The sequence below is a fragment of the Stenella coeruleoalba genome, assembly GCF_951394435.1.
Source record: "Stenella coeruleoalba genome assembly, chromosome: 19".
In the NCBI taxonomy this organism is placed as follows: Eukaryota; Metazoa; Chordata; class Mammalia; order Artiodactyla; family Delphinidae; genus Stenella; species Stenella coeruleoalba.
Window position 1 is genome coordinate 38,294,670 of NC_137165.1, and position 27,618 is coordinate 38,322,287.

The following is a 27,618-nucleotide window of genomic DNA, read 5'->3' on the forward strand; positions in this document are numbered from 1 at the left end:
TGGTGAGCGGAGGCCAACAATGCTGTCCCTTGACATTTTCTCATCCTCTGATCTGGGTGAAGATGGTCTGGAGTGTCCTGCTGCCTGCCATCCTGCTCCTCTGGCCTCTCGCAAAGCTGCCCGGCCACTCAGAGCCTGACTGTCTTCCATCACTGGCGTCCCTTTGCCACCCCCTCCCAGGAATAGTGCTGTAAAAAGAAAAAAGGGAGATGTTAGAGAGAAAGGAGGAAATAAAGTCTTTGGAAAGCAGAGTTTTACAACAGCCTCAGGTTTTATGGAAGCAATTCCGTAATAACCTTCTACCTGCTCAGCTCCTTTCCGCCCTGCCTGCCGCCCACCCCGTTTGGCCTCCTGGATACCCCCTCCCAAAGAGTCAGCCACACCCCCCAACATTCCATATTCCTGGTGGCTGATAGTTCGTAAGAAGATTCCCGAGATCTGCTTGGGCCGCTGAACTCTCCGTCCTGCCTTTCACCTCTGACATCCTGGGAGGGAGGTTTGGGAGAAGATTTCGTTACTTTACAGTTAAAATCCCCACTTGGAGTGTGTGGAAGCGCTAAGGATTGAACCCATGGGTGCAGATTCGATGTGATCCCTTTTGGAGTCTGTTGTGTGTAATGGGTGAAGGTTCTGGGGGCCTTGATTTCTTCCCCGCTGGAGCAAGTGTCCCCACACCTCTTTCTTTCCCACAGTGGGTCTGGACTCTGATCCTGGGTCAGAAGAAATAACTCCAGGTGCTTGGGGACATAGACATGGGGATTTCTCTAATTTCGTTGTACACAGCAGTGCTTTTGTATGACCTCCACAGTTTCCTGGGAGCTTTCACATTCAACTCATTTCTGTCCACTGGTCAGCTTCACACTTGTGTGGGACACGCTTGTGCCCAAGTAACGGCGCCTTCATTCCCGTGTCCATTGCTACCATGAAATAAGCATCACACGATGTACTCTGTCCCTGCGGTTTCGGGTAAGAGACACAGTAAAGGATTTCGTGGTCAGACAAAAAAGTCACAAAATTTCATGACCTGCCCTGGGCCAGGAATTTCTTTCACCTTCCAGAGAAATATTTTAGAAGGAAGTTGTAAAAGAATCCAGATTTAAGTCACATGTGTTTGCGGATACGGTATATATTTTCCTTGAATATCAAGTCAACAGGCCAATTTTCAAGTGAAGCTTCTGAATCAGCTGGTGTTTTATAGCCACAATTCAAGTCCGCAAATACTTAAGTTTTTCCGCCCTTTCTTTAAGCGTGTGATGGTTATAAAAATGTACGCACAGGCTTCTGGGTCATAGATCTTATATGAGCAGAATTGCAAACCCGTATCATTCAGAGGGGTTACACACGCATCACGTATGCACCATTAGATCTTATATACAAATGCCCAAGCACATTTAGTATTATAGTTGGGCAGATTTATTTATTACATATTCTATACATAACATAGAGCACAGCACATGTGCACACTGGGTTCCCCATAAAGAAATATTCATTTGAGATATAGGTACAGGAAACACACATCTATTCAAGTACGCATGCATAAATTTCAGCTTAGCTTATCGATTAAAAAACGTTCCCCCTTCTCCACTTATTGTTTTTCTTTTTCTTTTTCCTCCTTGCTTTTATTTCCTTCCCTCTGTTGAGATTTTCTCTCTCTTCTTATAGTGAAGGGCCCTTCCAAAAGCAGACCTTAAACCACAGACACTCACCGGCTGGTCCTGGCCAGGGCTGGCCTCAGCTTTCCCCATCTCAGCCTCCTTCTTGGTTCTTGGCCTCTGGGCCCTACTGTGGCCAGGAGCTGTAGCTTTTCCCTGCCTGCCCTTCCTGGAACTATCAGCTACTGGCCCCAGCTGTGTTCAGGCGCAGTGCTGGTGCAGGGAATGGCAAAAGCCTTCGAGAGGGTTTTCCTTCTTTCTCTTTAGGACTGGGGGGAGGTGGAGAGCAGTTTGGTCTCTCAGGGCAAAGTGACCCCCACTCAAGCAACCCCTCTATTAAGCAGCTCTAGAAGCTGAGCTCCAGGGGCCGCTTCTCTCTGTTTGCTTCTCTCTGTCATGTTGGGGTACCATTGTCTGGGAGAGAAAAGTATGTTTTGTGGGGTGGTCCTCAGAGCACCCAAACAAGGGGCTTCCTCTCAGCTGACCCTTTAGTCATTTGCCTGAGCTGGAATTGAGCTTCGATTTGAGGCAGCAGTGCTTTCTAGAAAGCCTGGCTGAAGTGGGACTCCTTGCTTGCTGTATCTGGATCCCCACCTGGAGGAGATGAGAGCTGGGGCACAGACTCCAGGGCTTGGGTGCTATTTCATTCTCTTCCCTCCAGAGCCACCTCTCCTGAGAAGACATGAGACCTCCAAAACCTGTCACTTTGGAATTATTTCCACCCTCCAGCTCGTTTGTGAGCAAAGACTAAGTTCTGGTCTCAGAAGAGAGGCCTGGGTCCCCTCCTTACCCAGTGCACCCAGGAGCCACCAGGGGTTAGGGACAGCTCACCAGACAACCAGCAACCCACAAAGCTGAACCCTGTCTGCTGGGACACTCCACCCCTGCAGAGCACAAGTCATGAGCCTGAATGTTCTCCTTCCTCTAACTTCTTCCCTAAACTAAGTGGCTCCTCAACTTCTCTCCTGTTGCAAAGAGAGACAGCGGCAAAGCCAGGGCCAGAGTGGGAACCAGAAGGGCTGTGGCCAGAGCCCAGCGTCTGCACAGCCTGGGTCTTAAGAACAGCCCAGTGCTGTGACTTTGCTATAAATTAAAAAAAACTCTGCCCGCAGCCCACATGTGCTTTTGGGCCCTAATTTATATACTACAGAAAGTCATATACTCAAGCCCACCATGCTTCATAACACCATTATTTACAGCAGGAGAGGAGGTTTTTTTTTTCTGAAGAATATATTTATTACAGGTAAAGCCAACAGCAGACTCCATAGGTCTGGCAAATCGAGAACAGGTGCTTTGCCTTAACTGTGATCCATTCACTAGGCGCCCCGCTTTTTCCGCTGGCGAGTCCGGGGAACTCCCTCGACTTTCCCAAGCGTCCAACCGCTACTTAGAAGAATTTGCATCGGATTTCCCACTTGGGTCCTATGGAAAAAGCAGATCTTCACGCTGTTTGGTTCCGGATCTGCTGGGCTGTCGCCCTCGGAGAGCTGAAGTGGAAAAGGAGGGGGCCGGCTGGGCGCCGGCATTGATCTTTAAAAAATCATTTTGAAATCGCCATAATGTGAAGAAATATGGCGCTTTGCCCTCGTATTTCACGCGTAATGACACGAGATGGCTTCATTTGGAAAGAAAAGCGGGCGGGAGTGTGTGCGTGTGCGGAGGTGATCCACAGCTTTCTGCACGGCAGAGGGGTACATGGCCAAAAAGATAAAACCTCAAATTAGAATGGTCCCGCTTTTGTTAAAACGACAGGACTGGGACAGCCAATCTTATAAGGGCCCAGGGTCGGAGAATGCTGAGAAAATTGGCCCCAGCCTGCCCCAAACCCGACCGGAGAGGATTGGGTCTGTCCAGGGGCCGCATCTCCCTGAGAGCCCACACCACGAGAAGCCACGGCACCCAGGGCAGAAGCCAGAGGAAAGACTGCTGGAGATGGGCCAGGAAGCCAGCCGGTGGCCCCGAGGGAGCCCCAGCGCAGGGCCGCAGAGGAGATATCAATAAAGCGGGCTATTTGGAAGCTCCTGCAAGAGTGTCTGCAGGAGGGAAAGTGGCAGGAGACTGACCCTGCAGCCTCCCTGTCTATGCTGGTGTCCAATACAGCGTGTTTGGAAATCCTTCCGAGCAGGAGAGGCAAAAACTCCCGACTCACCTCCTTCCCCACTGGGTGGAAGGGGAGATAACTCTGGACCCCTTCCCACACCTCTGCTCTGCTGACATCTTAGGGAAGTTCCCTTAACCCTTTCTCCTGTTCGGCTCCCCCATCTGGGCAATTTTAAAGGTCTGTTATTCAGTGGAGGAAAGGAGAAATGGCTATGCACCCCCCTTTCCTCTGACCAGGGCCAGAGAGAGGCCCAAGAAATTTAAAGGAGCTTTGACTACCTGTATTAAACTCGTTCAGAGGCTCAACTTTCCAGGGGCTGTTGTATCCCTTTAACCTCATGCGGGTTCTAATTTCAGGACAGCTAAATTTTAGGACAGATCTTTGGACACGCAGGCCCTTTTATTCCCTTCTCTCCTCCCTCAGCCACTGAAGGGTCAGGAGAAACTCCCAGGCCTACAAACCTCCCAAACTAGTTACAGAGTCCCCTCCAAAGCAGACAACATCCTATAAAATCCCAACTTCTCCCCCATCTCTTTTACTTCATCTCCAGTGGCTTGCTGCTGCGCTGTTGTTTAATAAATATCTGGTGTCAGGGGACAGAGAAGAGAAAAGGAGAGCCGGCGGGGTGGAGTGGAGGTGTGTTTGTGGGGGGACGGTACCACCTCCTCTTGCTTTAATTACGCCCTGGGCCTCTCCGGCTGCGCCCCAGGCTGGGGCTCGCTCCCTCCCTCTGTGCTGCGCTCCCCTCTCCCTCCGGGACCCGTCTAGGGAGAGGGCTCCACAGCCAGCGTCCCTCCTGAGGCAGCCCGCTGCTTTCCCTCCGCCTCTCCTCCGCCCCCGCCGCCCCATGGCGAGAACGGCCCCCCTTCCTGCAAAAGCGGGGGGGGCGGCCGGCAGCTCGGGCTGAGGGTTACGTGGCCGCCGGAGCCCTGACGTGATAGCACATTGCATCAGCATAAAACAATCCATCCTCGATATGGAATGCGGTGCGGACGGATGACAGCGAGAGCGCAGCCCCCTCGCCGCATTGATTTATGTCGGAGCTGACGCTTTATCAGGCAGTCGGAAAAACTTTGACCAATCATTTTGCAAGGAGCGCTGAGCCAGGCTGCTCCACTGTACTTTGTTGGCTGAGAAGTTGAGCAGGGGTGGGGGTGGGAGGGTGGGGGGCTGGGGGGGTCGCGTCCGAAAGCCCTCACACCGGTCCGGGTGCCACCTCTCCCTGCTTGGGCGCTGCGCGCGAGCGCTTCCCTTCCCCCTGCGAGCGCCCGGATAATGTCTGAGAATGTCCATTTCTGGGACGCTTAGCAGCTATTATGTCGACTCGATCATAAGTCACGAGAGTGAGGACGCGCCTCCAGCCAAGTTTCCTTCCGGCCAGTACGCGAGCCCCCGGCAGCCAGGCCACGCGGAGCACCTGGAGTTCCCCTCGTGCAGCTTCCAGCCCAAAGCGCCGGTGTTCGGCGCCTCCTGGGCTCCGCTGAGCCCGCACGCGTCCGGAAGCCTGCCGTCCGTCTACCACCCCTACATCCAGCCCCAGGGCGTCCCGCCGGCCGAGAGCAGGTACCTCCGCACCTGGCTGGAGCCGGCGCCGCGCGGCGAAGCTGCTCCTGTGCAGGGCCAGGCGGCGGTGAAGGCGGAGCCGCTGCTGGGCGCGCCTGGGGAGCTGCTCAAGCAGGGCACGCCCGAGTACAGTTTGGAAACTTCGGCGGGCAGGGAGGCCGTCCTGTCTAATCAAAGACCCGGCTACGGGGACAATAAAATTTGCGAAGGAAGCGAGGACAAAGAGAGGCCGGATCAAAGTAAGTTATAAAAAGTGAGGAAATACCCAGGCCGAAGGCCAGGCGAGGGGGAGGGGAGGGGAGGGGAGAAGCAATAAACTGCGGACAATGTGAAGGGAAACCGCGGCGACGGCCGGAGAGCGAGCGGGGGCGGAGGGAAGATGGAGGGAGGCAGATGAGTGCCCCAGAAAGGGAGACTGAGGCCGCTGGAGGAGCGCCGCCCCCACTCCTCCAAGTCCACGGGGGACCCGAGGCGCAGGGACCAGCTCGCCGCACTCTCGGCCTCCCTTCCCCCACGCCCCCGAGGCTTGGGCTGAAAGCCCGGGAAGAAGCCGACCACCGCCGGCTGGGAGAGGAGCTGGCGGGGCCGGGAAGGCAGCCAGCGAGGCCGAGAGCTCGCGCGGGCCAGGGCGGGAGCGCACCGGGCTCCCGGACACCGCACGGCTGGCAGAGCTCCCCGCGCCACGCGCACACCGTAAAAGCCGGCCAAGGGGTAGTGGGAGGGGGCTCATTAGGATTTTATTTGCGATGCGACAGCTTGACGGAGGATTGTTTTTAGCAGATCTCGCTCAGTAGCCGCTCAGGGTCCGCAGCCGGCGCCGGGAGGGGCGCTGGAAGCCCGGGACCCGGAGACTGAGCCCCCTCCCCGGATGCGCCGGCCCCTCCCCGGGGGCCTTCCCTCCGGTCGCCTCCTCCCCTCCGTGGCATCCTCGCCCGGGTTGCAGCTTCCTTTTCTGCGGCTCCGGCTGCTCTCCGCGGGGCTCCCTAGCCCCAGCCAGAGACCTCGCAGGGAGTTGGGGAATCGCTTCCGAACTTCGCGGCCGACCGGCTGCGTGGAGAAGGAGAGATACTCCGAAAGGACCCTGGGGAGTAGAAGGGTGGGGGGGAGAGAGGCTTGCGGAGAGGCTAACTTCATCCTCGGAAGGTAGTTTCTCACCATCTCCCACCCCTCCAAAAGCACCCCCGCCAGGAACCGAAGTCTGACTAATTTCCAGGATGTGCTGCTCGCTAAGGGCGGCAGGAGGGGAGTCGCGGATTTTTCGTCTTTTAAGGTTGAGAAGGGCAAATTGGTCGGGGCTCTTAGCCCCCAAACAATAACCTGCAGGATGGTGGGCACAAGTCCTCACCCCTTACTCTTTTTGGAGAGTGAGGGTCAGATATTTTAGTCTTTGCTTTTGCCCTGCCGGATTTCCCATCAGCAGAGCGGCCCACAGGCCCTTTGGGGTTGCCCTTGCCTGCTGGAGGGAAGAGAACTGCCCAACTTCCCTGAGGTCTCTGTGAGCTCCCATCACCTCCAACCTGCCAGGCTGAATCACAAGAGTTGGCATTTGGGTAACACACTGGCTCTTCCCAAACCCTCCCTGCTCACACCCAAACAGAGCCCCCCCCCCGACCCCAAGCCCACAAACCCTACTTGGAAAGTCCATTACTGCAGGGCAGCAGTTTGGCTAGAATCAATAATTAACAGTTATTTTCCTCTTTCCTATTTAATGCGGCTGTGGGTCCCATCCCGGGCACTCACATTAAGGAAGTAGCTGCAAATTGGTAAGACGCGGCACTTAGTGTAGGATGAACCAGGTTTTTTTTTTAATATTCAGTGCTTTACATTTGGGGTGAAGGAATCTAGTAGAGGGTAGCTGTTATTTTTACTTGGCTCTTCATTATTCGGCAACTTTTCTGAGTTCAGGGGTAAGGAGAAGAGAAGCCTGTATATATGTTTCCTCTGTTTTCCCCCACTGCTACTCAGTCACCCCTTCCCTTTCTCTGTTCACTCTCACCACATGCAGCCAGTTGGAGCTAGCTATGCTCTGAAGGACTTCTGTTACCCCCACATGATCCATGGCTCCCCCCACTTAGGACTGGACCAATCTTGCATCCCAATTTCCCTGAACTTACTTTAACCAAGCTGCGAGCTGAGCAGGAGTGGAAAAGGAGACTATTGCAACCATAAGTTACCTGTGAGCCCCCAGCACTCCCTTGTCCACAGGCTGGAGTTGATAAATGGTTGCAATTGGGTTGCGTGTGAATTGGAGTGTGCTGGGTGTTTGCAGCGTCTCTAAATGTGAATCCCTATTTGTGGTGTGGGGGGGGGGCAGTGAGATATCTGCACAGACACACATGGCTGCTGCCATGTGGCCAAGAGAGGCAAGCTTGTGATCAAGGCAGGAGGGTGCACTCAGACTGGACCGGAGGGCCGGGAGGTCTCTTGACTGTGACTGAGCAGAAGCCCCTCTCCTCTCCCCCAGCCCAATCCTTCTCTCACCTCTCAGACCTAGAGCCAGGACTCTTCAGTCAGCCACCACTGGTTAGTCTGGTAGAGCTGGTGGGGGAGAGGGCTTTAGCCAGGCTGGGCTCTGACCTGAGTCCTAGCCAGTTCCGACCCAAGTGGAGAAAGAGACTGAGTGAGGACCTGGGGCAGGCAAAGCTTTGGAAGTGGTGAGAAGCCTGGCACACGTTTGGCTCTATCCTGACCAAATAACTCACCTGGAGGTGCCTTTAGCAACTCTTGGCCCATCTCTGGAAGCCTTTCTGGGAACCTGAAGGCCCAGATTGCCCCTTTCTCCAATGTAAGATGGGGAGTGGAGACCAGGGGTGCACCCTCTTGGAAGGAGAACACGGGGGCCCTTCACCCCCTTTCCTTTCTTTGATTCTATCGCTGCTTCTCTTTCAGCCAACGTCTCCGCCAACTGGCTGCACGCTCGCTCTTCCCGGAAGAAGCGCTGTCCCTACACCAAATACCAGACGCTGGAGCTAGAGAAGGAGTTTCTGTTCAATATGTACCTCACCAGAGACCGTAGGCACGAAGTGGCCAGACTCCTCAATCTGAGTGAGAGACAAGTCAAAATCTGGTTTCAGAACCGGCGGATGAAAATGAAGAAAATGAATAAGGAACAGGGCAAAGAGTAAAGATTCCCCCCAGCCCTCCCCACCCCTTCCCCATCTCATGCTTATTTATAAGGGATGGCTGTGGAGCCTGTGCTGTCTGGGATGTATTCAAGTGAATGGGGAAGGGGGTCTTTTTCTTCAAAGTCCTTTTTTGCATCTAGAGCCTCTCTCCTTTCCTTTGCCCTCACCTGTCCTTCTCTTCTCCCTGGGCCTCAGGAGAGAGTTTTATTGATTTAGAAGGTAGATATAGTTGGTTCCTAAGAAGGTGATGGGCCCCAAGGAAAGAGTGCCCCTAGTAGAGCCCCTAGCAACCCTCTTAATTTTCCTGGGAAGCCCCAGCCCCTCACTTCCAGCCTGCTTGTTTCCCCCCTGTACCTATCCCAGAGTCACCCAGGGACACTCCAACTGCACACAGCCCAACAGACGCCCACCTGCATAAAGCCTGGAGCCCACAGTAACAATGGGAAGCGCTCACAGTCAGCACTCAAATGAAGTGACACCCTAAATGCAGACCATCACACCCCAAATCTGGCGGGATAGCCCACAGACCATCAGGCAAGTCCAGGGTCTGCCCCTGATGCAATTACACACCAAGAAGAAGTCTAGAGACACACTCCTGAATGAGGCGCTGCAGCTCAAAGGGCCCAGCATCACAACACCATCCCCACGGAATCCTTAACTATACCCGGGCATGGACTCCAGGGCAAGTGGGGTAAATTCAGCTCCCAAGCTAGTGGGTGAGAAAGGACAAGGAAAGGCAACGGTGGTCTTAGGAGAGTCTCTTAGGTTTTATGAAGGTCGTCCACATACACACATTGTGCTGCAGGAAATGTTTAATTCTGCATGTTTTCCTCTCCTTCCAACAAAAGGAGGTCAGATCGTGGGTCGTAAGCCTTGGCAGTGTCGTCCTCACGTTCATCTGTGCCCCGCTTGACAGAGACTGTAGCTTCTCTTGCTCAACACCGGCCCTGAATTCGCATCTTCCCCAGCTCTGAAATCAACTCTGTTCGGCCAATCCACCTTGCACCAGCGAGCCAAGTCGCCCCTGTAGAAACCCCCCTCCACCCTCCATCCTCTGCTAGCTCTACCCCTGCATAGGCGGAAAAGCCAAGTCAGGAGAACCCGATGGAGAATTTATTGTGAATCGATTCCCGGGCTCCTCTCCAGCGCAAGCTGTGGAGGAAAGCGGGGAGCGAAGGCTTCCCGGGTGCGCGGAGTTCGACTTCTTCCTCCTGTCCTGCCCGGTCTGAGCCCTGCGGAGGAGCCCCGGGCTTGTCAGCTGCCGCCCCAGCGCAGAAGCGCAGAGACCAGCGCCAGTGCCTGGCTTTGCCTCCCGAGACTCGGGCCTGGATGGCGATCTGCGCGCGCACGCTTCTGGGGAGCAGTCCCGCTTGCTAAGGAAAGAGGCGAAATCGCACCTAAGCATTAGGCCGGAGCTTACTCTCGGCTTCCTTTCCTCCCCCTGCTACCCCACCTCTCCAGTCCCCTTCAATTCATGGACTCTCTCTCCTGCTTCTCCCGACCCTGCAAGGGGACATTCCAGTAGAACTTCTTTTGCTCTGTCGGTGGCAGTCGTGAAATTGTGCTGTGTTTTGTGATTTCTTTGGGGGTGATTGTCTCACCTGTTTTCAGTTGTTGCTTATATGGGAGGGTTGTGGGTGGGAGTGGGGAGGGCGAGGGGCTTAGAGCTGATTGTTTGTTTTGGAAGGAGAAAAACAAAGAAAAAGAACAAAAAATATATATCACTCTAGAAAATAAATCTCTCCTGTGTGTCATTCTGTGTTGGCTCGCCTCACCTGACCAGAGGTAGAGATGCTAGTTCCAAGAGGCTGGCTTGGAATAAAGAGAGAGTCCTGTGCCCAAGAGGTTGCAGGGTGGGCTTCCTAGTGGAGCTGAGAGCTGGTCCAGACCAAGGTTCCCAAGACCACTGCTTAAACTGAGCAAGAGCCTTCCAACAGGAGAGCTGGGAGACTGGAGGGGGAGAAAAGGAAAGATTAGTGGTTTGGAGAGGAGGTCTGGGTCTGCAGGGAGCAATGGGAATCTTCCTCTTAAGTTGCACTAGAGACTTCCCCACCACCTCCAGAGCCAGAGGATGGCGAGGCCTGCCCTACCATCCCTGGAAGCAGGTCCTCTCTCAGCTGGCTGAGAAAGCCACCTTGCTTTGGCCACTTTAAAGTATCATGCAAGTGAAGAAGGCAGTAACTCCGTTCTGCTATTCCCTGCAGCGGAGGGATGGGATGCAGATAGAGGCCTCCGGAAGGCCAGGCTGTCCTTTCTTCCACTCAAAAAGAGTAAGCCCCTTAGGGTTTTCAATCCCCACCTGGAGTTTGAGGCTCCAGTTTGAGCCACAGGGTAGCAGCCTTGGTGTAAGGCGGGTGGAGTTTGGTAGGGGTGGAGGCAGCTCCTACAGGCTGCAAGAGATGGTTGAGTGTGAAACAGAAATGGTTCAGGAGGGGAGAAAAACAACAACAAAAAACCCTTCCCAGTCGGACCCCAGAGTTAAGTTCGGTTTCAAGGCACCTTTCTGTCCCCCTCAGACTGTGGCGTCCCACCAAAGCCTCAAATGGGGAGCGCTGTTCTCGGCAGCCCGGCCGTTCCCATCCAGCCGCTGGGATTCTGCTTCTGCCGGGCTGGCGCTTGGGAGCCGGCCTCCTGCCGGAGCCTCCCACCGGGCCCACCCAGCAGCGCTGCAGTCCGCGGAGACCCTGAGGTTGGGTAGTAGAGGTAGGGACAAAGCCTGGCCCTCGAGACAGCAGTCTGGAAGCGAAAAGGCCCTGCCTACCCCTCTCCGGCGAACGGAAGGATGAGCTAATCGGAGAGACAGCAGGAAGCAGGAGAACGCGAAGCTCCTGATACAGCTGGGCCCCAACCCGCATCCTCCGAGGAGGGTTCCAGTCGTTATATAAAGTGAATCTGCCTTTAGAGCTTGTGTAGAATGGGCTCCCTCCCATCCTGGGCTCCCAGGAGCCAGCCCGTGCTGAGAGTGAGCCGAAAAGGCCGGATTCCGCCCAGAGGAAACGCAAGAAAGTGAGGCAGGAGCTGAACGGAGTGCTGCGGGGTAGGGGGCGAGGGCGCCCCGGGAAGCCTCCGACGGCGTCTGGATCCCCAGCCCGGGTGGCTTCTTAAAAACAAACAAAGGCGAAGATGCGGAGGCTCGGAAGCCTGAGATGGGGAAATCTGCTGTCATAAAGAGAGAGATTCAGAGAGGGGGACCGGGAGAGTGCGAGACAGAGGGAAGCCGGGAGAGGAATTCAATGCCGTGCGCGCAGCAATAAAAGAATATGACCGCTATAAAAGTTTATAGCGTATAAATTTCTGAAGGTTAAGAAACTAAACAGCAGCAAAGCAAACAGAGAGGGGGAAACTTTCCGGAGCTGAGAGAGCCACAGCTGGGCCTGGGCTCCGGGTCTGGCGGGCGAATGGGTGGGCCTGACTGGGCCGCCCCCACCCTCACCCTTCCGAAATGCAGGGCGCGGGGTTTCCGGGGGCCCGGGGGGAAAAGAGGGGCGAGGAGGGAGGGGGGAAAGGAAGAACACTTCTGTTGTCACAAATGCTTCACAGAAACGCAACCTGGGACTCGTCTTTGTTCTTCTCGCAAACGCACCCCCTTCCAGAATCGGGTGTCATAAAGAGAAGATCCCTGCACGCGCGCGCGCGCACTACACACACACACACACACACACACACGCAGGTCCGGCGGGGCAGACGTCTGGGCGCTGGCAGCCTCTTGATCCTTTTACAGTCTCGTCCCACTCTCTCAGGCCTCCTCTCCCCCTACAAAAAGCCAATTGTTTCCCCTCAGAATTTGAAAACAATCGTGTTGGGTTGAAATGTGCCCGGCTCCCCCTTTTACGGGCCATGAACGGCGCACTGCTCGGCCGGTCTCTGCCCGAAATTAGGGGCTTGAGGTGGGGGGGTGGGGCGAGAGAGAAAAGATTCTGGTTTCTTTTTCGTTCCTTATCCCCTCTCCGTGTTTGTTTGTTTTTGTTTGTTTGTTTTGTTAAAAAATTTTTTTAGCTTATCTGCACAATTTTATGAACCACTGCCTGATTTCCGACGCCTTTTCTCTCGCCCGCTCTCGTTTCCTTCGCCCTTTTCTGCTAATACTGAAAGTTTCTCCGCATTGTCGCCGCACTGGCTGGCTCTCTGAGAAGCTGGAGGAGACGGTGGCGGCGGCGCCTTTTCTCAGCGTGGCCGCTAGATGGCACCCTTGCTCCACGTGAAAATTCCCCGTGCTGCGGCTGCCGGCGCCCGCGGCTGCACCTCGCACTTCGGTCGGCCCTGAATCTACGAATTGAGCGCTATCAAGTCATGAATAATTTGCCCAGAATAAAAATATTGGGTTCATTGTGGCTATTTCCCCCATTTTGTAGATTTCAGATATAGTGGTGTTGACCCCCTCTCCTCAAATGGTCAATTTTCTGAATTTCCCCCAGGAGCAGGGCTCAGGGCTTCTCACCCAGTTTACGTTCGGTGGGACAACAAATGCATGAAAACGGGGAATAATAGTAATAATAGGACTAGTGGATCCAAATAAAAGAGGAGGATTGGTTCGGGAAAATGAGATTATCCGGGGAAGGGTGCGAGAGGAATGTCTGCGGATACGGGTGAGCTGGTCAGGTGAGAAGGGCGAGCCGGCAGAAGGTCGGATATAGAGGAAGCCGCCCCAACCTGCTGCGGAATCGGCGGGAGAGGGAACCGGGTGAGCCAGCCCGAGGTAGGGGTGGGAGCGCTTTGGGGAAAACGGATCCGTGGCTTTGGCGGGGATTCGGAGGTGCCCAGAGCCGGCGGGGCGGCTCCGCACGAACCGAGGCTCTAGAGCCTTTGTATGTGGCCAGGGCTGGGCAGGGCGGCGCCGGGCGACCCAGGCTCGGGGCAGGGGCTCCCAGAACGGCGAGGTGCGAAAGGCTCGGATATTTCCTCGGTTGATCTGGGCGCTCCAATTTGGGCCGCCAAAAAAGAGTACGTTTTCCGGATGGACGTGGGAACAGGCGCAGTGCGGGAAGTAGGGGCTTGGTTCTCCCCACGTCCCGTGGCTTCCAGGTGAGAGCTCGGGCTCCGTGCCCCGCGGCCCCGGCCCCAGACAGATCTAGGGAACACCGGTCCCTTCTCAGCTTAGCAGCTGGAGGCCTGGACTTCAGGCATTTCTCCCTCTGAGACCTGAGCGCTGTCAGCCTGCCCATAGCCCCTTAGATTCCACATCTCCCATTTCGACCCGGCCCGGCCGATCCTTGCCCTCCATCCAGACAAACGCGTGCGAGAAATAGATGCCCCCTCTTAAGATTAGCCCCGCTGCAGCCTCTCCTCTCCTCCCCCAGGACCCGGAGGCTAGCGGAGTTTCTCAACTTGAGTTTCTCTAATAAATCTGCGCTCCGTTGGGTGTTTATAAATTACCTCCTCGCTCTTCCTTGTTTTTTCTTATAATAGAAACATTTTCCTTCCATCAGGAATTTCTGGCACGGTGTAGGGATGATTTAGACCAAGCCATTGAATTTCTACCTCACCGGTGAGTCCTCAAATCATGACCATAAAATCCCTGGCACTTGATTAAAATGTTCGCTTTGGCAACAACTTAACTCTGCCTTCCACTGCCTCACCGCCCCCTCAGCCTGGCGCTGAAAATTCAAGACCCTGGTCCTCTCCCCTCCTTTTCTCATTTCTCTCTCTCCCTTTCAGCCCCTCTCCCATTCTCCAGATTCACTTTTGAAGGACCAAGTGGCCCCACCAGTACCTTCCCTTTGGAAAAGGTGATAGTTTCATTTTTACAAAGGTTGGGGTGAGTGGGATCCCCAAAAAGCACCCCTCCAAAAGGAAGCCACTCTCTCGTGAATAAACAATGGATCAACAGTGGATCGAATGTATTTGTAAAGGCTCCACCTTTGTTACTAGATTTCTTTCTCTCTCTCTCCCTTCCTTCCTTCTTTCCTCTCCTTTCCTCTCCTTTCTTTTCCTTTCCTTTCCTCTTCTTTCCTCGCTGAGTGAGCCACTTCAGGAAGCCATTGGTTTGGACCCTCAGATTGGGGCCTTCTAAAGCCTGGCCACCATTGTCACTAGGCCCAGTAGGCTGGGAAAGGCAGCTGGCCAGAGAGTGTGGCATTCAGTCAGCTGGGTCCAGCAGTCTGTTTCAGGACCTAGGTCCTCAGGTCTGGAGGGAGAGCAGGGTTTAACCAGAGGCTCCCAAGGGGAGAGGAGAGAAAGTGGGGGACTCGGTGACCTTGCTGCATCCAAATCCCTTCTACCCCAAAGTCAGTCTAGGTAGTGACAGTGGCTCAAAGGACGGTGAAGGCTAAATGGTGCCCCTCCCATTCATACACTCTGCAGTCACTGTCCAGGGCAGAGGAGGGCACAGGACAGTGGGCACCAAGGCCAGGCACCAGGGCAGCAGCCTCCATTGCTCTCCCCTCCCTCTGATGTGCTGATGAGCCTGGAACCGCCCTCTCAACCGAGGGTGATGCGGAAGGTGTGGAGGACTGGCCTGGGAAGGTTGGGAGCAGTTGGGCTTGGTTACTGGGTCCCGAGGCCTGGATGCAGGACTGGGGCAGCCCAACTGAATGTTATCCTGCTGGTGGCATCAGGCCCCTCTCCCATCACACAGACTTGGTCTTCCAAAGGCTTGCTGACTGGGCTCCAGGACCTTCTAGAGACCCCCTCCCCATTCCAGCAACCCCCTCCCAGGCCACCCGAGGTTGTGTAAAACTGCAGAATCGCAGTCACAGGGTGAGCTTTGGTCAGGACTTCACCACTGCCCATTAACCAGAAAGTTTCGGCTCTTCCTCCTGGTGCCTCCTCAAGCTCTCCTGGATCCCTTCTCCAAAGAAAAGCCTTGTTTGTTTGTTGGAAAGTTGGTGAGTGGCCTGGGTGGGGCAGAGAGTGTGGTTTGGGGGCTCCGGAGAGGGAGTGGGGGCAGGTGCTTCAAAGCTGAAGGAGGCAGAAAATCTCTGAAAAGTCACCGTTTGCGCCGAAAAAAAAACTCATAATCATTCTCATTTCGGCTTTGTCACCCCCACCGTGCTGCAGTCGGGCGGCGGGGGCGATCGAAGCTGCAGTTTTATAGCTGTAGAGGAAAGAACTCGTAAAATGCTAACAGCTTTTATGCGCTGCGGCATAAACAACAACAGACTCGGCTTTATTGCGTTTTATAGTTTGTTAAAGAGTTTACAGCCGTTTTTGGGGGCCGGTTACCCAGCCAATTCCCTCCACACGATAGTTAAACCTTTATCAATAATAAGGAAATTGATCATTAAAGCTTTAAATATGACTACCTCGTTTGTTTGAAAATATGTTTAGGAGAGGAAGCTGTATGATTTGATAACTTGTATTAAAATACCAATTACATTTATAGGACCTTTTAAAACTCGGTGCAATTAAACCGTGTTCTTTTACATTTTTCCGAAGCGACCCTGACATTTAAAAAGACTCCAACTGCCTCGTTAAAATCGCGAAATTAACAGCGTGCCTACGCCTGGCGCGTTGTGTATGTGTGTGCGTGGTTTTTTCCGTGCGCCCCACATCAGTCTTTGGGGGTGGTCTGCGAGGGTATTTGATTTGTTGCGAGGCGAGAGATATCTCATTAATGTAGGTAGTTAAACAGATTTAATCCGTATTCATGCTCTCTCCCCCCTCTCCTCCCCGCTCTCTCCCCCTCTCCCCCTCTCTCTCCCTGGGTTTTTTTTTTTTTCTTCCCCTCTTTTTTTTTTTTTCCGCTCTCTCCTCACTCCCTGGCGCTCTCTCGCTCTAGCTCTCTCTCTTGCTCGCTCTCTCTCGCTCTCACCCTAGCTCTGCGTTCTGTCCGGGAGGAGTACGGAGAAGCCAATAGGATGCGGGGTCTCTAATGGATGCAAATGATCATGAAAAGACAGTGCAAAATATGAAACAACTCATTTGCAGGGAAGTAAATCACCGAAAACTGTTTATGAACTGGCATCCCTTCTTCGAAATGTAAAGCGAGGACCTCTTTAAGTGGCGGTATATTTTTTGGGGGGGTGGGGGGTGGGGGAGGGCGAGCGAGCCGCGGCTGCCATGCAAGCTTAGACTTTTGGAGGCTTCGCTGTCCTTTTCTATTCCTGGAAATCACAAAAAGTGTGGTGGCTTCGAGATATTCTTCGCCTTTTCTTTCTTTTCTTTTTCCCCCCTCCTCCTTTTCCTCTCCTTTCCTGGCGAGGGTGACTAGGAGCCGGCGAATCCGCGTTTTTTTCTCTCTCTCTCCCTCCCTTTCCCCCTCCCCACCCCCTCCCCAACAGCCCCCAACTACAGCCGCCGCCGCCGCCGCCGCCGCCGCCTCAAAATTCAATAAAATGAGCTCTTATTTCGTCAACTCACTGTTCTCCAAATACAAAACCGGGGAGTCCCTGCGCCCCAATTATTATGACTGCGGCTTCGCCCAGGACCTGGGCGGCCGACCCACCGTGGTGTACGGTCCCAGCAGCGGCGGCAGCTTCCAGCACCCGTCGCAAATCCAGGAGTTCTACCACGGGCCGTCGTCGCTGTCCACGGCTCCCTATCAGCAGAACCCGTGCGCCGTGGCGTGCCACGGGGACCCGGGCAACTTCTACGGCTACGACCCGCTGCAGCGGCAGAGCCTGTTCGGTGCGCAGGATCCAGACCTGGTGCAGTACGCAGACTGCAAGCTCGCCGCCGCCAGCGGCCTGGGGGAGGAGGCCGAGGGGTCTGAGCAGAGCCCGTCGCCCACACAGCTCTTCCCCTGGATGCGCCCGCAAGGTGAGCTCGCGTCGGGGCCGGCGGGGGGAAGGGAGACCCGGGGCCCAGGCCGGCACGGGGGGCCGGGCAGGCCAGGCGCGGTTCCGCCAGCCCCTGGAAGACTTGCTTGTTCTGTTCAGATAGGCTCCCCCTTCTTTCCTTCCTTCCTTCCTTCCTCCCTCCCTCCCTCCCTTCCTTCCTTCCTTCCTTCCTTCCTTTCCTTTCTTTTTTTGTTTCCCTTGAAGGAGGTCGCTAAGCGACATTTCCTGAATCCATAAACCCCTCACCCTGCCTGACTTTTTTTCTTCTTCCCCTCCTTTTTACCCCTTTTACTGTTTTATGGGGGGTAGTGGAGAAAGGGTGGTGGGAATGGGGCGCTCAACTTTTGCACTTCTCAATTGCTTTATAGTTTAATTACCCTGAAGAAACTTTTCTTCTGGGGCAGAGGCTCTGGGGGCTTTTCAAGGTGGGTCCATTCGTCCCCATCCTGGCTTTTTTATTCTTACTTTCCCCCTCCTTCACATCCTTCCTTCTAAAGTTTATGGCACTTTTAATAGATTCAACCACCCCCGCCCAACTCTCTGGTGCTGGTTACCAGGGGAGGGGGCTCCCCTTTCTGGCTCCCTTAGATTCAGTGGTGTCTGATCCCCCTCACCCGCCCCCCCCCGGCTGACCGCGGCCTCCCAGCGCTCCCGCCCCTGCACGGGGTAGAAGGTCCCCTGCCCTTATTATACTGGTCTCCTAGGCTGGTTCACGAATCTTCCAACCTTCTCTGTCTCTGCCCCCTCCCCCACCCTCCCCTCCCCTCTGTCTCGCCCTTTCCCCCATTCCCAGCAGCCGCCGGACGCAGGCGAGGCCGACAGACCTACAGCCGCTACCAGACCCTGGAGCTGGAGAAGGAGTTCCTATTTAATCCCTATCTGACTCGCAAGCGGAGGATCGAGGTATCGCATGCGCTGGGACTGACAGAGAGACAGGTCAAAATCTGGTTCCAGAACCGGAGGATGAAGTGGAAAAAAGAGAACAACAAAGACAAGTTCCCTAGCAGCAAATGCGAGCAGGAGGAGCTGGAGAAACAGAAGCTGGAGCGGGCCCCGGAGGCGAAGGACGAGGGCGACGCGCAGAAGGGCGACAAGAAGTAGGCTCCAGCTGGGACTGCCAGGGCCGCGGCCGCCCTGCCTCCGCGGGTCACCCGACCGCGCTGCCGTCGCCCGCCCCCGCCCGAGACAGCTCTAGCCCCGTGAGCGGGGCCCGGAGCCTGGCCTCCCACCGCAGCTTCCCCGCCGCGCCAGTCCCCGCTAGTGGTAGTTTCTCGTAATAGCTTCTGTGTGTGAGCTACCGTGGATCTCCTTCCCATCTCTTGGGGGCCGGAGGGGTGGGAAAGAAAAGGATTTTAAGCAAGGACTCCCTCTCCCTGCTAGGGTGAGCGGCTGCGGCCTGGCTGAGCCCCACCCCCACGCCCCTGCCCCGTGTAAAAAGCCTCCTTGTGCAATGGTCTTTTTTCCTTTGAACGTGCTTCTTTGTAATGACCGAGGTACCGATTTCTGCTAAGTTCTCCCAACAACATGAAACTGCCTATTCACGCCGTAATTCTTTCTGTCTCCCTCCCTCTCCCTCTCTCTCTCTCTCTCTCTCTCTCTCTCTCTCTGTCGCCTCGTACTCATTTCCCCTCCCACCCCCCTCCCCGCTGCCCTCTCTAGCTCGCTGGCTTTCTCTCTGGCTTCTCTCTTTTCCTCCCCCCCCGCCCCCCGCTTTGGTTTGACAATTTCGTCTTAAGTGTTTCTCAAAAGAGGTTACTTTAGTTAGCATGCGCGCTGTGGGCAATTGTTTAAAGTGTTCTTAGGTTTACTGTGAAGAGAATGTATCCTGTATCCGTGAATTGCTTTATTGGGGGGCGGGAGGGCTAATTATATATTTTGTTGTTCCTCTATACTTTGTTCTGTTGTCTGCGCCTGAAAAGGGCGGAAGAGTTACAATAAAGTTTACAAGCGAGAACCTGAGACTTGCCCGGCCCGCGCTCCTCATTTGCTCCCGGCGCCTTGCAGAGCTGCGGAGGGGGGGAGCCAGTCACCGGGCTCCTGCGTCCGCCTGGCCGCGCAGCGGAGGGGGCGGGGGCTGGAGGCAGGTGGTGCGAGTCCCTTGGCCCAGGGGCGCAGGGGATGAGGGAGGCGGCTGCGCGTGATTGGAGGAGAGACGAACGAGGGAGGGGAGCCGAGAGAAACCCCCTCCCCCTCCCTTCGCGTTCCGAGGCTGCCGGCCCCGGAGACCCCCGCGCCCAGGCCATGCTGGAGAGATGCGCCTGGGCTGGTGGCTTTATACCCCCAATCCCCCAACCTCCCCCTTTGTTTTTGTGTGCCCTCTCCTGTGTGTGTGTGTGTGCGGGGGTAGAGGTGGAGTGCGGAGCTGATGAACAAGCTGAAAAATAAAAAAAAAATTTAATTTTTTTCGTACTCTCGTGGGGGGGGGAGCAGGAGAAGGGAGATGCTCTTCCCTGCCTCTCCCTTTCTGGGACTTGGCCACCTTCGCCCAGCTCCGAGGTGGTGGCTCGCCGCCTTCCTTCCTTCGCTCCCTCTGCTTCTCCAGCAGCCACGCTCGACTAAGGCATCCGCCTGCGGGAACCAGGAGAGCAGCATACCAGGCCACCCTCCTCCCTTCCTTTCTCTTCCCACCCACCCCACCCCCTTCCTTTTTTAATTTTCAAACCTTTTTTTTAAATTTTTTAGCCACCAGAAACCGCAGCATCCAACGCCCGTGGGCTGGATTCCGCGCCTCTGGGAGCACCCAGGAAACCTCACTCCGTCCCTGCCCGTCTGGGGCAGAGAGAGAGAGAGAGAGAGAGAGAGAGAGCGAGCCTTGAGGCCAGGCTCACCTCGCTCCTCACCTCGGGAGAAACGGACCAATTCCGGACTAAGTTCCCCCAAAGGCCCAGCCAGGCTGAAGCGGTCCGGATTAATAAAGACCTGGCCTGCCCCCACCCACCCACTCACCCGGTTGTATGCAATCCCTGCGTTTGTTTCTGGCTGGGTAACGGGCTGGGGAGGAGGGGGTGACAACAAGGATCGCTCTCGGAGGTTATTTATTTTCCCTTCCACTCAATCCCTTCTTCTCCAAATCTCGCCTGCAAGCTTCCTCCAGCCCACGGGGGTCGACAGCGGCCCTTGAGCCCCCAGCCCTAATCCACAGGGCCTGGTTTTCTCATTCATTATTGATCATATTTTATAAATCCAACGCCACACAATTTTTTCCACATTACCGGGAGCCGTGGGGAGGCTGCCCGGCTATTGGCAGAGGGGACGTCACGTGGGCGGGGTCACGTGGTCCAGAGAGGAAAAAGGGGGTCCTTTTTGGTGTAAATCTGGACTCTAATTCTGTAATATATCAAGGAATCTCGTAAAACCGACACTAAAACGTCCCTGACTACAAATCATCCGGCCAAATTATGAGTTCATTGTATTATGCGAATGCTTTATTTTCTAAATATCCAGCCGCAAGTTCGGTTTTCGCTACCGGAGCCTTCCCCGAACAAACTTCTTGTGCGTTTGCTTCCAACCCCCAGCGCCCGGGCTATGGAGCGGGTTCGGGCGCTTCCTTCGCCGCCTCGATGCAGGGCTTGTACCCCGGCGGGGGGGGCATGGCGGGCCAGAGTGCAGCCGGCGTCTACGCGGCCGGCTACGGGCTCGAGCCGAGTTCCTTCAACATGCACTGCGCACCCTTTGAGCAGAACCTCTCCGGGGTGTGTCCCGGCGACTCTGCCAAGGCGGCGGGCGCCAAGGAGCAGAGGGACTCGGACTTGGCGGCCGAGAGTAACTTCCGGATCTACCCTTGGATGCGAAGCTCAGGTAACGCCGCGCACCGAGCAGTCCCGAGCGGTCCCGAGCCGCAGTGGCCCGGGCACATTCCCCGGAAGGCGCCCCCTTCCCGGCCAAGTGCCCCTCTCCTTGTCCAGAGTGCTCCTGGTAGGAGGTCGGCCCTGGGGACGCGGCCCCCCACCCCGAGCCGCGAGCCGGCGCGCCGCCCCCATTCCCGTTTTTGCTTGGTGCTCTCAGGCTCGCTCGCTGCTTCCCTAGCGGATCCCTCTCCGCGGACGCCGCGGCGCTCTGAGCCCCCAGCCCACCCACCCACCCCCACCCTTCCTCCCGGCCTTTTAGCTTTAAATATTTATCAGCCGCGCCGGCACGGGCTGGAGAGGAGGCCGTTTGTCTTGCGGAGGAAGACTGGGGTTTGCAGAGAATAGCCATTAGGATCTCCCCCCTCCCTTCTCCCTTCCCCAGCCGGGGATCTCAACTCTGGGTGTGTCCCCCAGCCTCAGCTTGGATAAGGTCTAGGGGAGGGGGCTGCAGCGCTGAGCAGTTCTCCCCTCCCTCTTTCTTCCCAGCCAACCCCGCTCCCCCATTATTCCCTTCTGGACAATTAGAGGTGGGCTCTAGAGGCCTGGTGGGAGGAGGGGGTGTGAGAGGTGATGAGGATTCGGCCAGGGACACAGAGCCAGAGAGGCAGGTGGAGAGAGGGGGGCTGAAGCCAAGAGAGAGCAGGCTCCTGACCCCCAGTAAGCTTGGGAAGCGGGAGGCAGGAGAACTAGAGAAACTAGAGAAAGGGGCAGAGGCCTCAGGGGAGTACAGCTGGCTTCCTCAGGTGCCCTTCCTAGCACCCCTGGAGAACTGGCCAACTAGTTTGCAAGTGTCGTTCCAGAAGGGTGGATGTCCTCTTGGGGGAGACACTAGGACTCCAAAAAGCCAAATCAAGAAAGAGTGCAGGCCACCGAGGAAGCTGCTGCAGGAACCCCAAGAGACCAGGGGCTCCGTGGGGTCTCCTGACAAGCCTGTCCCAGACAACCTTCATAATGTTGTCCTGGACTCAGAGGCCAATCTCAAGGTCCAGAAGACCCATGACTTGTGGTCGGAAGCTCCCAATCCGGCCAGGGTTGAGGGCCAGGAGAGCCCAGCTCTTACACTTTCCGTATTCGTGGTCACGGTCCCCATTACCTGCTTCATAATTCAACTGGCTTTCCAGCTGATTTATTAAAGCCCCAATTTTTCTGCTCATAAACATTTCAGCTTGGCTTTTATCTGACTTGAAATTAGGGCCCCTAGCCCCTCCTCCCACTGTCTCCTTCCTAGGAGGGCTGGCACCAGCACCTCCCCCAAGCCTCCTCAGGGTTTGGGGCCTAACCTGGGAAGCTCTTCCCTGCCCTTCAGCCCCCACCAGCCAGATACTGAATGTTCTACCCCAACCCAGGCTGCTGTCTCTCCTCTCCCTCTGTGCCTTCCTGGAGGCCCAAAGATTGCTTTGGAGGGCTGGGTTGTCTGGGCAGGTGGGCAGGCAGGACAGCCTGGCCCTGTCTGAACCTCAGCCACTCACTGGAAAATAGTCATCAGAAGGCAGTTGCTCTCCAACTGACTCCACGCTCCAAGGAAGTCTGCAAATTCTCACCTCCTCCTCATTCCACAACAGGCTGGGGGAGGGGGGAGACTGGACCTGTGAGGCTCTTTGTCTCCTTTTCTTTTTGGGAAAAGCCCTCAGGCCAGGCCTAGAGTCCCACTCCAGGGTCACTTGCATGGTTTATGTTGTCCTGTACCCCCAAAGACCATCAGAGTCCGCATGCAAAAGGGGAGACTTGGGGTTCCTGGTCCCGGAGGATTAACTGCCTTTCATCCCACACACACACCCCTTTAGGCACAGGGCCTTCAAGAGCCAGCAGGTTAGACCTTGTTAGAGGTTAGACCTCAGAAGCCCTAGGCTAGAAGACTTCCTGGGTGGAAGATGGGAGTGTTTGCCTTGGGAGGCCTGTAGAAAGGTCTGCACGTTGAGGAGAGATGGCAGGCATAGGCTGGGGTATGAATAGTGACAATTTGATGTAATGGGAAAGAAGCTCTTCCAACCACCGATGCCAAACCGCATACAGGGTCCAAGAGGGAGGGGAGCACTCTCATGGCTCGTTCCTCACTCACTGATTTTTCTCCTGCAAATAACCTGCGCAGGGACCGACCGCAAGCGAGGTCGCCAGACCTATACCCGCTATCAGACCCTGGAGCTGGAGAAGGAGTTTCACTACAATCGCTACCTGACGCGGCGGCGGCGCATCGAGATCGCGCACGCGCTCTGCCTCACCGAAAGACAGATCAAGATCTGGTTCCAGAACCGCCGCATGAAGTGGAAAAAAGAGAACAAGACAGCGGGCCCCGGGGCCACCAGGCAGGACAAGGCCGAGGCGGAGGAGGACGAGGAAGAGTGAGGGACAGAGAAAGGGCAGAGGAAGAGAGACGAAAAAGGGAAAGAGAGAGAGAGAAACCCAGCTCTGGGAACTGAACCAGGAAACTCAAGTCAAATAGGGAGGAAAAAAAAAAACTATTTAAATGGAAAGCAGTTAATCTTTTTTAAGGAGAGAAGGTGAAATTTTGGTTTCTTAACACTGGAAAAAAAATACTACCTATAGGAAAGTCCATCACGTTTGTTTTGTACAGTATGGGAAGGACATCATCTACCTGTTCTGTAGCTTTCTGGAATTTGCCTCCCCTTTTCTATGTTGCTAATTGTAAGGTCTTTGGTAAAATCTTGCTGTTTTGTAAGCCCCATCTTTGACGCTGTCTGTGTGGTCTGTGGGTCTGGAATAACATGTGTGGTTCCCCGGCTTCCTGAGCAACCCCCCCTTCCCAGTAGCGGCACTGAAGGGGCCTTAGGGAGCCCTAAGGACCCACCAACTAGCTCAAGTGTCCCCTCTGTGCACCTGGTCTGCCCGCTGCTCCTTGCTCCCACCAGCCCCTGTGATCCTCTTTGCATTCTATGTGTATCTGAAGGATGGAGAAATAAAAGCAATTAAAAATAAACAGAGCCCCTATTTTCTGTGTCTCCCTAAGGCTGGGAGGGGGTGAGGGATAGTCATGCATCCCAGCGCCCCTTTGCTCCAACTTCTGCTGCTGGCCCATTTCTTTCTGTGCTGGGGCCTCTTCTGTTTTCTTGTGCCCCTTGCTCTGGGGGCTGCCAACTAGTGAACCTCGGATACCACACACACACATTCCCTTTACATTTTTTTACACATATTGACACGCAGATGCACCCAACCACACCTATTTACAGGCTAACACTGCACATAAATAAATATATACATTGTCACACACAGTCACAAATGTCCATATTCATGTGTTCACAAATAAACAGACAGGCATTCACACATCCCAAACCCTGCCCAGAACACATAGTATTCACATTCACTCACACAAGTAAACCCACGTTCATACTCACAGACATATTTATACATACCAGGGTACACTCACACATCGGCTCATAAAACACACAGATTCACATTTGCCCCCAAGTAAACACGTCCTTGAGTCCACATGCCCAGTCGCACACATTCACAAAACAAAACAAAAAACAAGCCCCCCACAGTTCCACAAACTCTTCCTCATTCAGGCCTTCACACCAGGCTGTGGCTTGGCGCCGCCGAGGCACAAATATAGAGCTGAAATCTCAAGTGCTAGGCCTCAAGCGAAGAAGGAGCGGAAGGAAAGGGAAGGTGACCACCCAAATCCACTCCCCCTTCTCGCGCCGGCGGGCGGGCGGCGTTGGGCAGAGGCCAGACCGGCGAGCAAAAACCTCCCGGCCGCCCAATCAGGCCTCCAACATCAAGATGCTCCTGGCTTTCCGCTCGGTCGGCAAACATTTTCCACAAGAGCTATTCGGTTATTTTATTGAAATTTATTTTACTTTCATTTATTTTAATTTATCTTATTCTAAATTGACCCAGCGACCCAAGTAAAACTTGAAATTGGGGGAAGAAAATGAGCGCCGATAGCGAGAAGCTGAGCGGTGCGAACTACCCGGCTGCTGTGGCCGCATCCCTGCTGCTCTGAGCCCGGCCGCCCGCCTTCCGCGGGCTGCCTCTGAGCCTTTCTGCCCGCTGTCCGCGCTGCCGGCAACCTGGAATCTTCTCCGGAGTACAGAGAAAGAGAAAAAAGAAAAGCATTTGTGTGTGGGGGAGGTTATTTCCTTTCCTGCATTTGGGCGCTGGTAGCTCAATTCAAAATTCGGGCATATTTCAGGGGACCTGGGAAACCTGGGGTGAATCTGGGTTGTTGTTTGTCTCCAAAACACCCCCTTGATTGAGGGATAAATACCCAGAGGACGGTGCCTACGTAGCTAGACCTGCGGAGTTGATTTTTAGTATCTATTCGATTATAAACCCTGAATTATTAAAATTTAAAGATCGGGCATCGGAACAGAGAAGGGGAAGAGGGTTGGAAGGAAGCGTGTTTTAGGAAAATCTGTTTAATCTGAATTTGTAAGTAAAAGGCTCCTAAACCTTCAGTTCCCTCATTAATGACCGCAGACCCCCCCGCCCCCCCCAGCAGAGCACAGGGAGTTGTCCCTAGGAACCTGGGCGTGTGGGCATTTGGGTGGGAGAGTCAAGGGTCCGGCTTTACCCTCCTCCAATTTCTGGGGTGCAGAGGCAAGCATCCAGTGGCTAGAGTGTCTGCCTTGGCCCCCATTAGCCTCTTTGGGGCAAAAAGTAGGCCCTAGGAGATCTAGGGCCCCACACCGGCAGTGCTACAAGCTTCACAGGTGGGGTTCCCGCCATCTATAGTGCTGGGAGTGAGGGGGGCATTCAGAGGTGGGAAAGGGGGCACTGAAGCTTTCATTTTGCCCTGATGCAAGTGGCAACTCTGGACACTAGCTGCTGCTCCTAACTCACCCCCAGATTGCCTTAGAATGGTCCCTGTGTGGAGGTTTTTGGGGTGAATTTTTACTAGAAGAGGGGACAGAACTCCTGTGAGAATAGGGAGTTTCCAAAAAGAACCCCCCTCCCAGCTGGATGCTTGTGCCTCCTCCGCCTGATTCCCCACACCCCAAATCGCACCCTTTCTCAGATTGGGGTTTCCCCAAAAATCGAGAAGGAGAAGAAAAGAAGATGGCGACTGAGAAAAGCGTTGCTGGTGGAGCAGCCATGAAGAAATGCAATAAATTCCTTGTTGTTTTATGAAAATTTACAACTTTGTGATAGAAGTTTATGAGTGGTTGAATCCAGCGATTGGCCAGCGCCGGTCATGTGGCCGGGCGATCGTGAACATGAACTTTTTATCATTTCCCTGGTGGTTATAATGCAGCATTCTTTTGGACACCACACCTAGGTCGGAGCACTGTCGTCCTTCAGGGCTCCAGCCTCTTGATATTTTTATACTTCAGTATCAGCTCGATAAAGCAAAAGAGAGAGAGGAAAAGCGAGGGGGAGAGGAAAGAAGAGAGAGAGAGAGAGAGAGATAGAGAGAGGGTGGGGGGAAGGAGGGGTGGGAATTACACAAAAGAGAAAACCAAAAATAATTTTAATTTCTAAGTTAATTTGCTTGTTGATCTGGGATTTTAGTCATCATGGAGGGTAAATGGACAATCTGCCCAGGACTGCAGCCTGATACCATTTTTCAAAGCCAGAACTTACTCCATTTTCTATGCAAATATCAGAAAAGCGAACACCCTCTCTTCCCAAGTCAGAGAAGGGGAAGCAACGGCTCTCAGGTTGGGACAATATTATCTGGAAGATGAAGAAGAAACCGAACGCTCTCTCTCCCTCTCTCTTTTTTTTTTTTTCTTTCCTTTCTCTCCACCCCCTTCAATCGGAGGAAAGAAATCCCAAGGTCTGCAAAGGTAAGAGAAATTCTACAATTTCTTCTTATTCTTTTGCATCGATTTTTACAGGGGGTGGGGGCTTGGGTTTGTCTCTCTCTTCCCCCCGGCCAAGACGGGGTTGAACCCCACCTCTGGGCGCTGCAGGGAGAAGCTTCTCAGGACATTCGGTGGCCGAGAGAGGGGTGGATGCTCCCTGGAGGGGGAGCAGGGCAGGGAGACGGGAGGAGGAACAGAAAGGGGCCATGGAGGCGAGCTCTAAGTCGCCTTTTTAAGCTGGGAGGAGAGGTTTAAGCGAGGGGGCTGCAGAAGAGAGGATGGGGATGTCTGGGCTTCGGGACGCCGGCAGAAGCCGGTTGCGACGGCCTCTGTGGGTTTGCGCCCCCTCCCCCTCCACCATCCTTCCCTTGTTCCGGCCTCCCCCAATTGCCCCCGCGCAGTTCTCTTGCCCGGTGCGGGTATCGGGTATCGGTGGTTTCCCGGCAGCACTGGCACCAGGGGCGGTGGCGCTGAGGGACGTCCTGGTCTCTGGAGGGCCTGGAATCTCCGCAGAGGCCAGCAAGGGCGAGGAGGCGTCTAGAGAGACACAGAGAGAACAATTCACAGAGAAATACTCATTATCTCCCTTCGGAGATATTTCTGAAATTAAAGGGCTGTGGGTGGAGGTACCCAAATCGAGGGAGACCTCCCAGGAAGCATGCCTGAAAATGCCCAGGTCGTTCGCCACTCCCGCAGGAGGGAGCCTCGCTCTGCAGGGAGACAATTTTGTGGTTTTTAACGCGGTAGGTTACAGCGTGTTGATTTCTGTGCAATATCGATTCTATTACTTGTGTTTTATTGGTATGGATTTCGGTGGAGGAGGAAATTGCCGTGTGTGTCTTGATGT

At 54.7% G+C, this 27,618-nt stretch overlaps 3 protein-coding genes across 5 annotated transcripts in view; all 3 read left to right on the plus strand.

Annotated features, from left to right (window-relative positions):
- Window positions 1-5,038: 5,038 nt before the first annotated feature.
- HOXB9 (homeobox B9) lies at window positions 5,039-9,876 on the plus strand (the record flags this gene model as incomplete). Its single annotated transcript, XM_079903712.1, has 2 exons — window positions 5,039-5,555; window positions 8,206-9,876. The coding sequence occupies 2 exons, from the start codon at window positions 5,039-5,041 to the stop codon at window positions 8,439-8,441; spliced, it is 753 nt and encodes a 250-aa protein (XP_079759838.1). The 3' UTR covers window positions 8,442-9,876.
- Window positions 9,877-16,667: 6,791 nt separating this feature from the next.
- On the plus strand, window positions 16,668-18,632 carry HOXB8 (homeobox B8). Of its 2 annotated transcripts, none has more exons than XM_079905032.1 (2): window positions 16,668-17,138; window positions 17,952-18,632. In XM_079905032.1, exons 1-2 carry the CDS (start codon window positions 16,715-16,717, stop codon window positions 18,257-18,259), a joined length of 732 nt encoding a protein of 243 aa, XP_079761158.1. In that variant the 5' UTR covers window positions 16,668-16,714; the 3' UTR covers window positions 18,260-18,632. The 2 variants fall into 2 exon arrangements, with proteins under 2 accessions (XP_079761158.1, XP_079761159.1); XM_079905033.1 differs by having other exon boundaries at window positions 17,955-18,632.
- A 1,698-nt stretch (window positions 18,633-20,330) lies between these two features.
- The window catches only part of HOXB7 (homeobox B7), a gene marked incomplete at its 3' end in the record, with an annotated part of 498,962 nt that continues 491,674 nt past the window's right edge, over window positions 20,331-27,618 (plus strand). The window contains exons 1-2 of one of the 2 annotated variants that reach the window (XM_079905447.1): window positions 20,331-20,956; window positions 23,096-23,345. In XM_079905447.1, the coding sequence (XP_079761573.1) occupies window positions 20,557-20,956; window positions 23,096-23,345 (650 nt within the window). In that variant the 5' untranslated portion in view covers window positions 20,331-20,556. Of the gene's footprint in view, window positions 20,957-23,095; window positions 23,350-27,618 lie in introns of those variants that run through there. The other variant, XM_079905448.1, reaches the window with a different exon arrangement.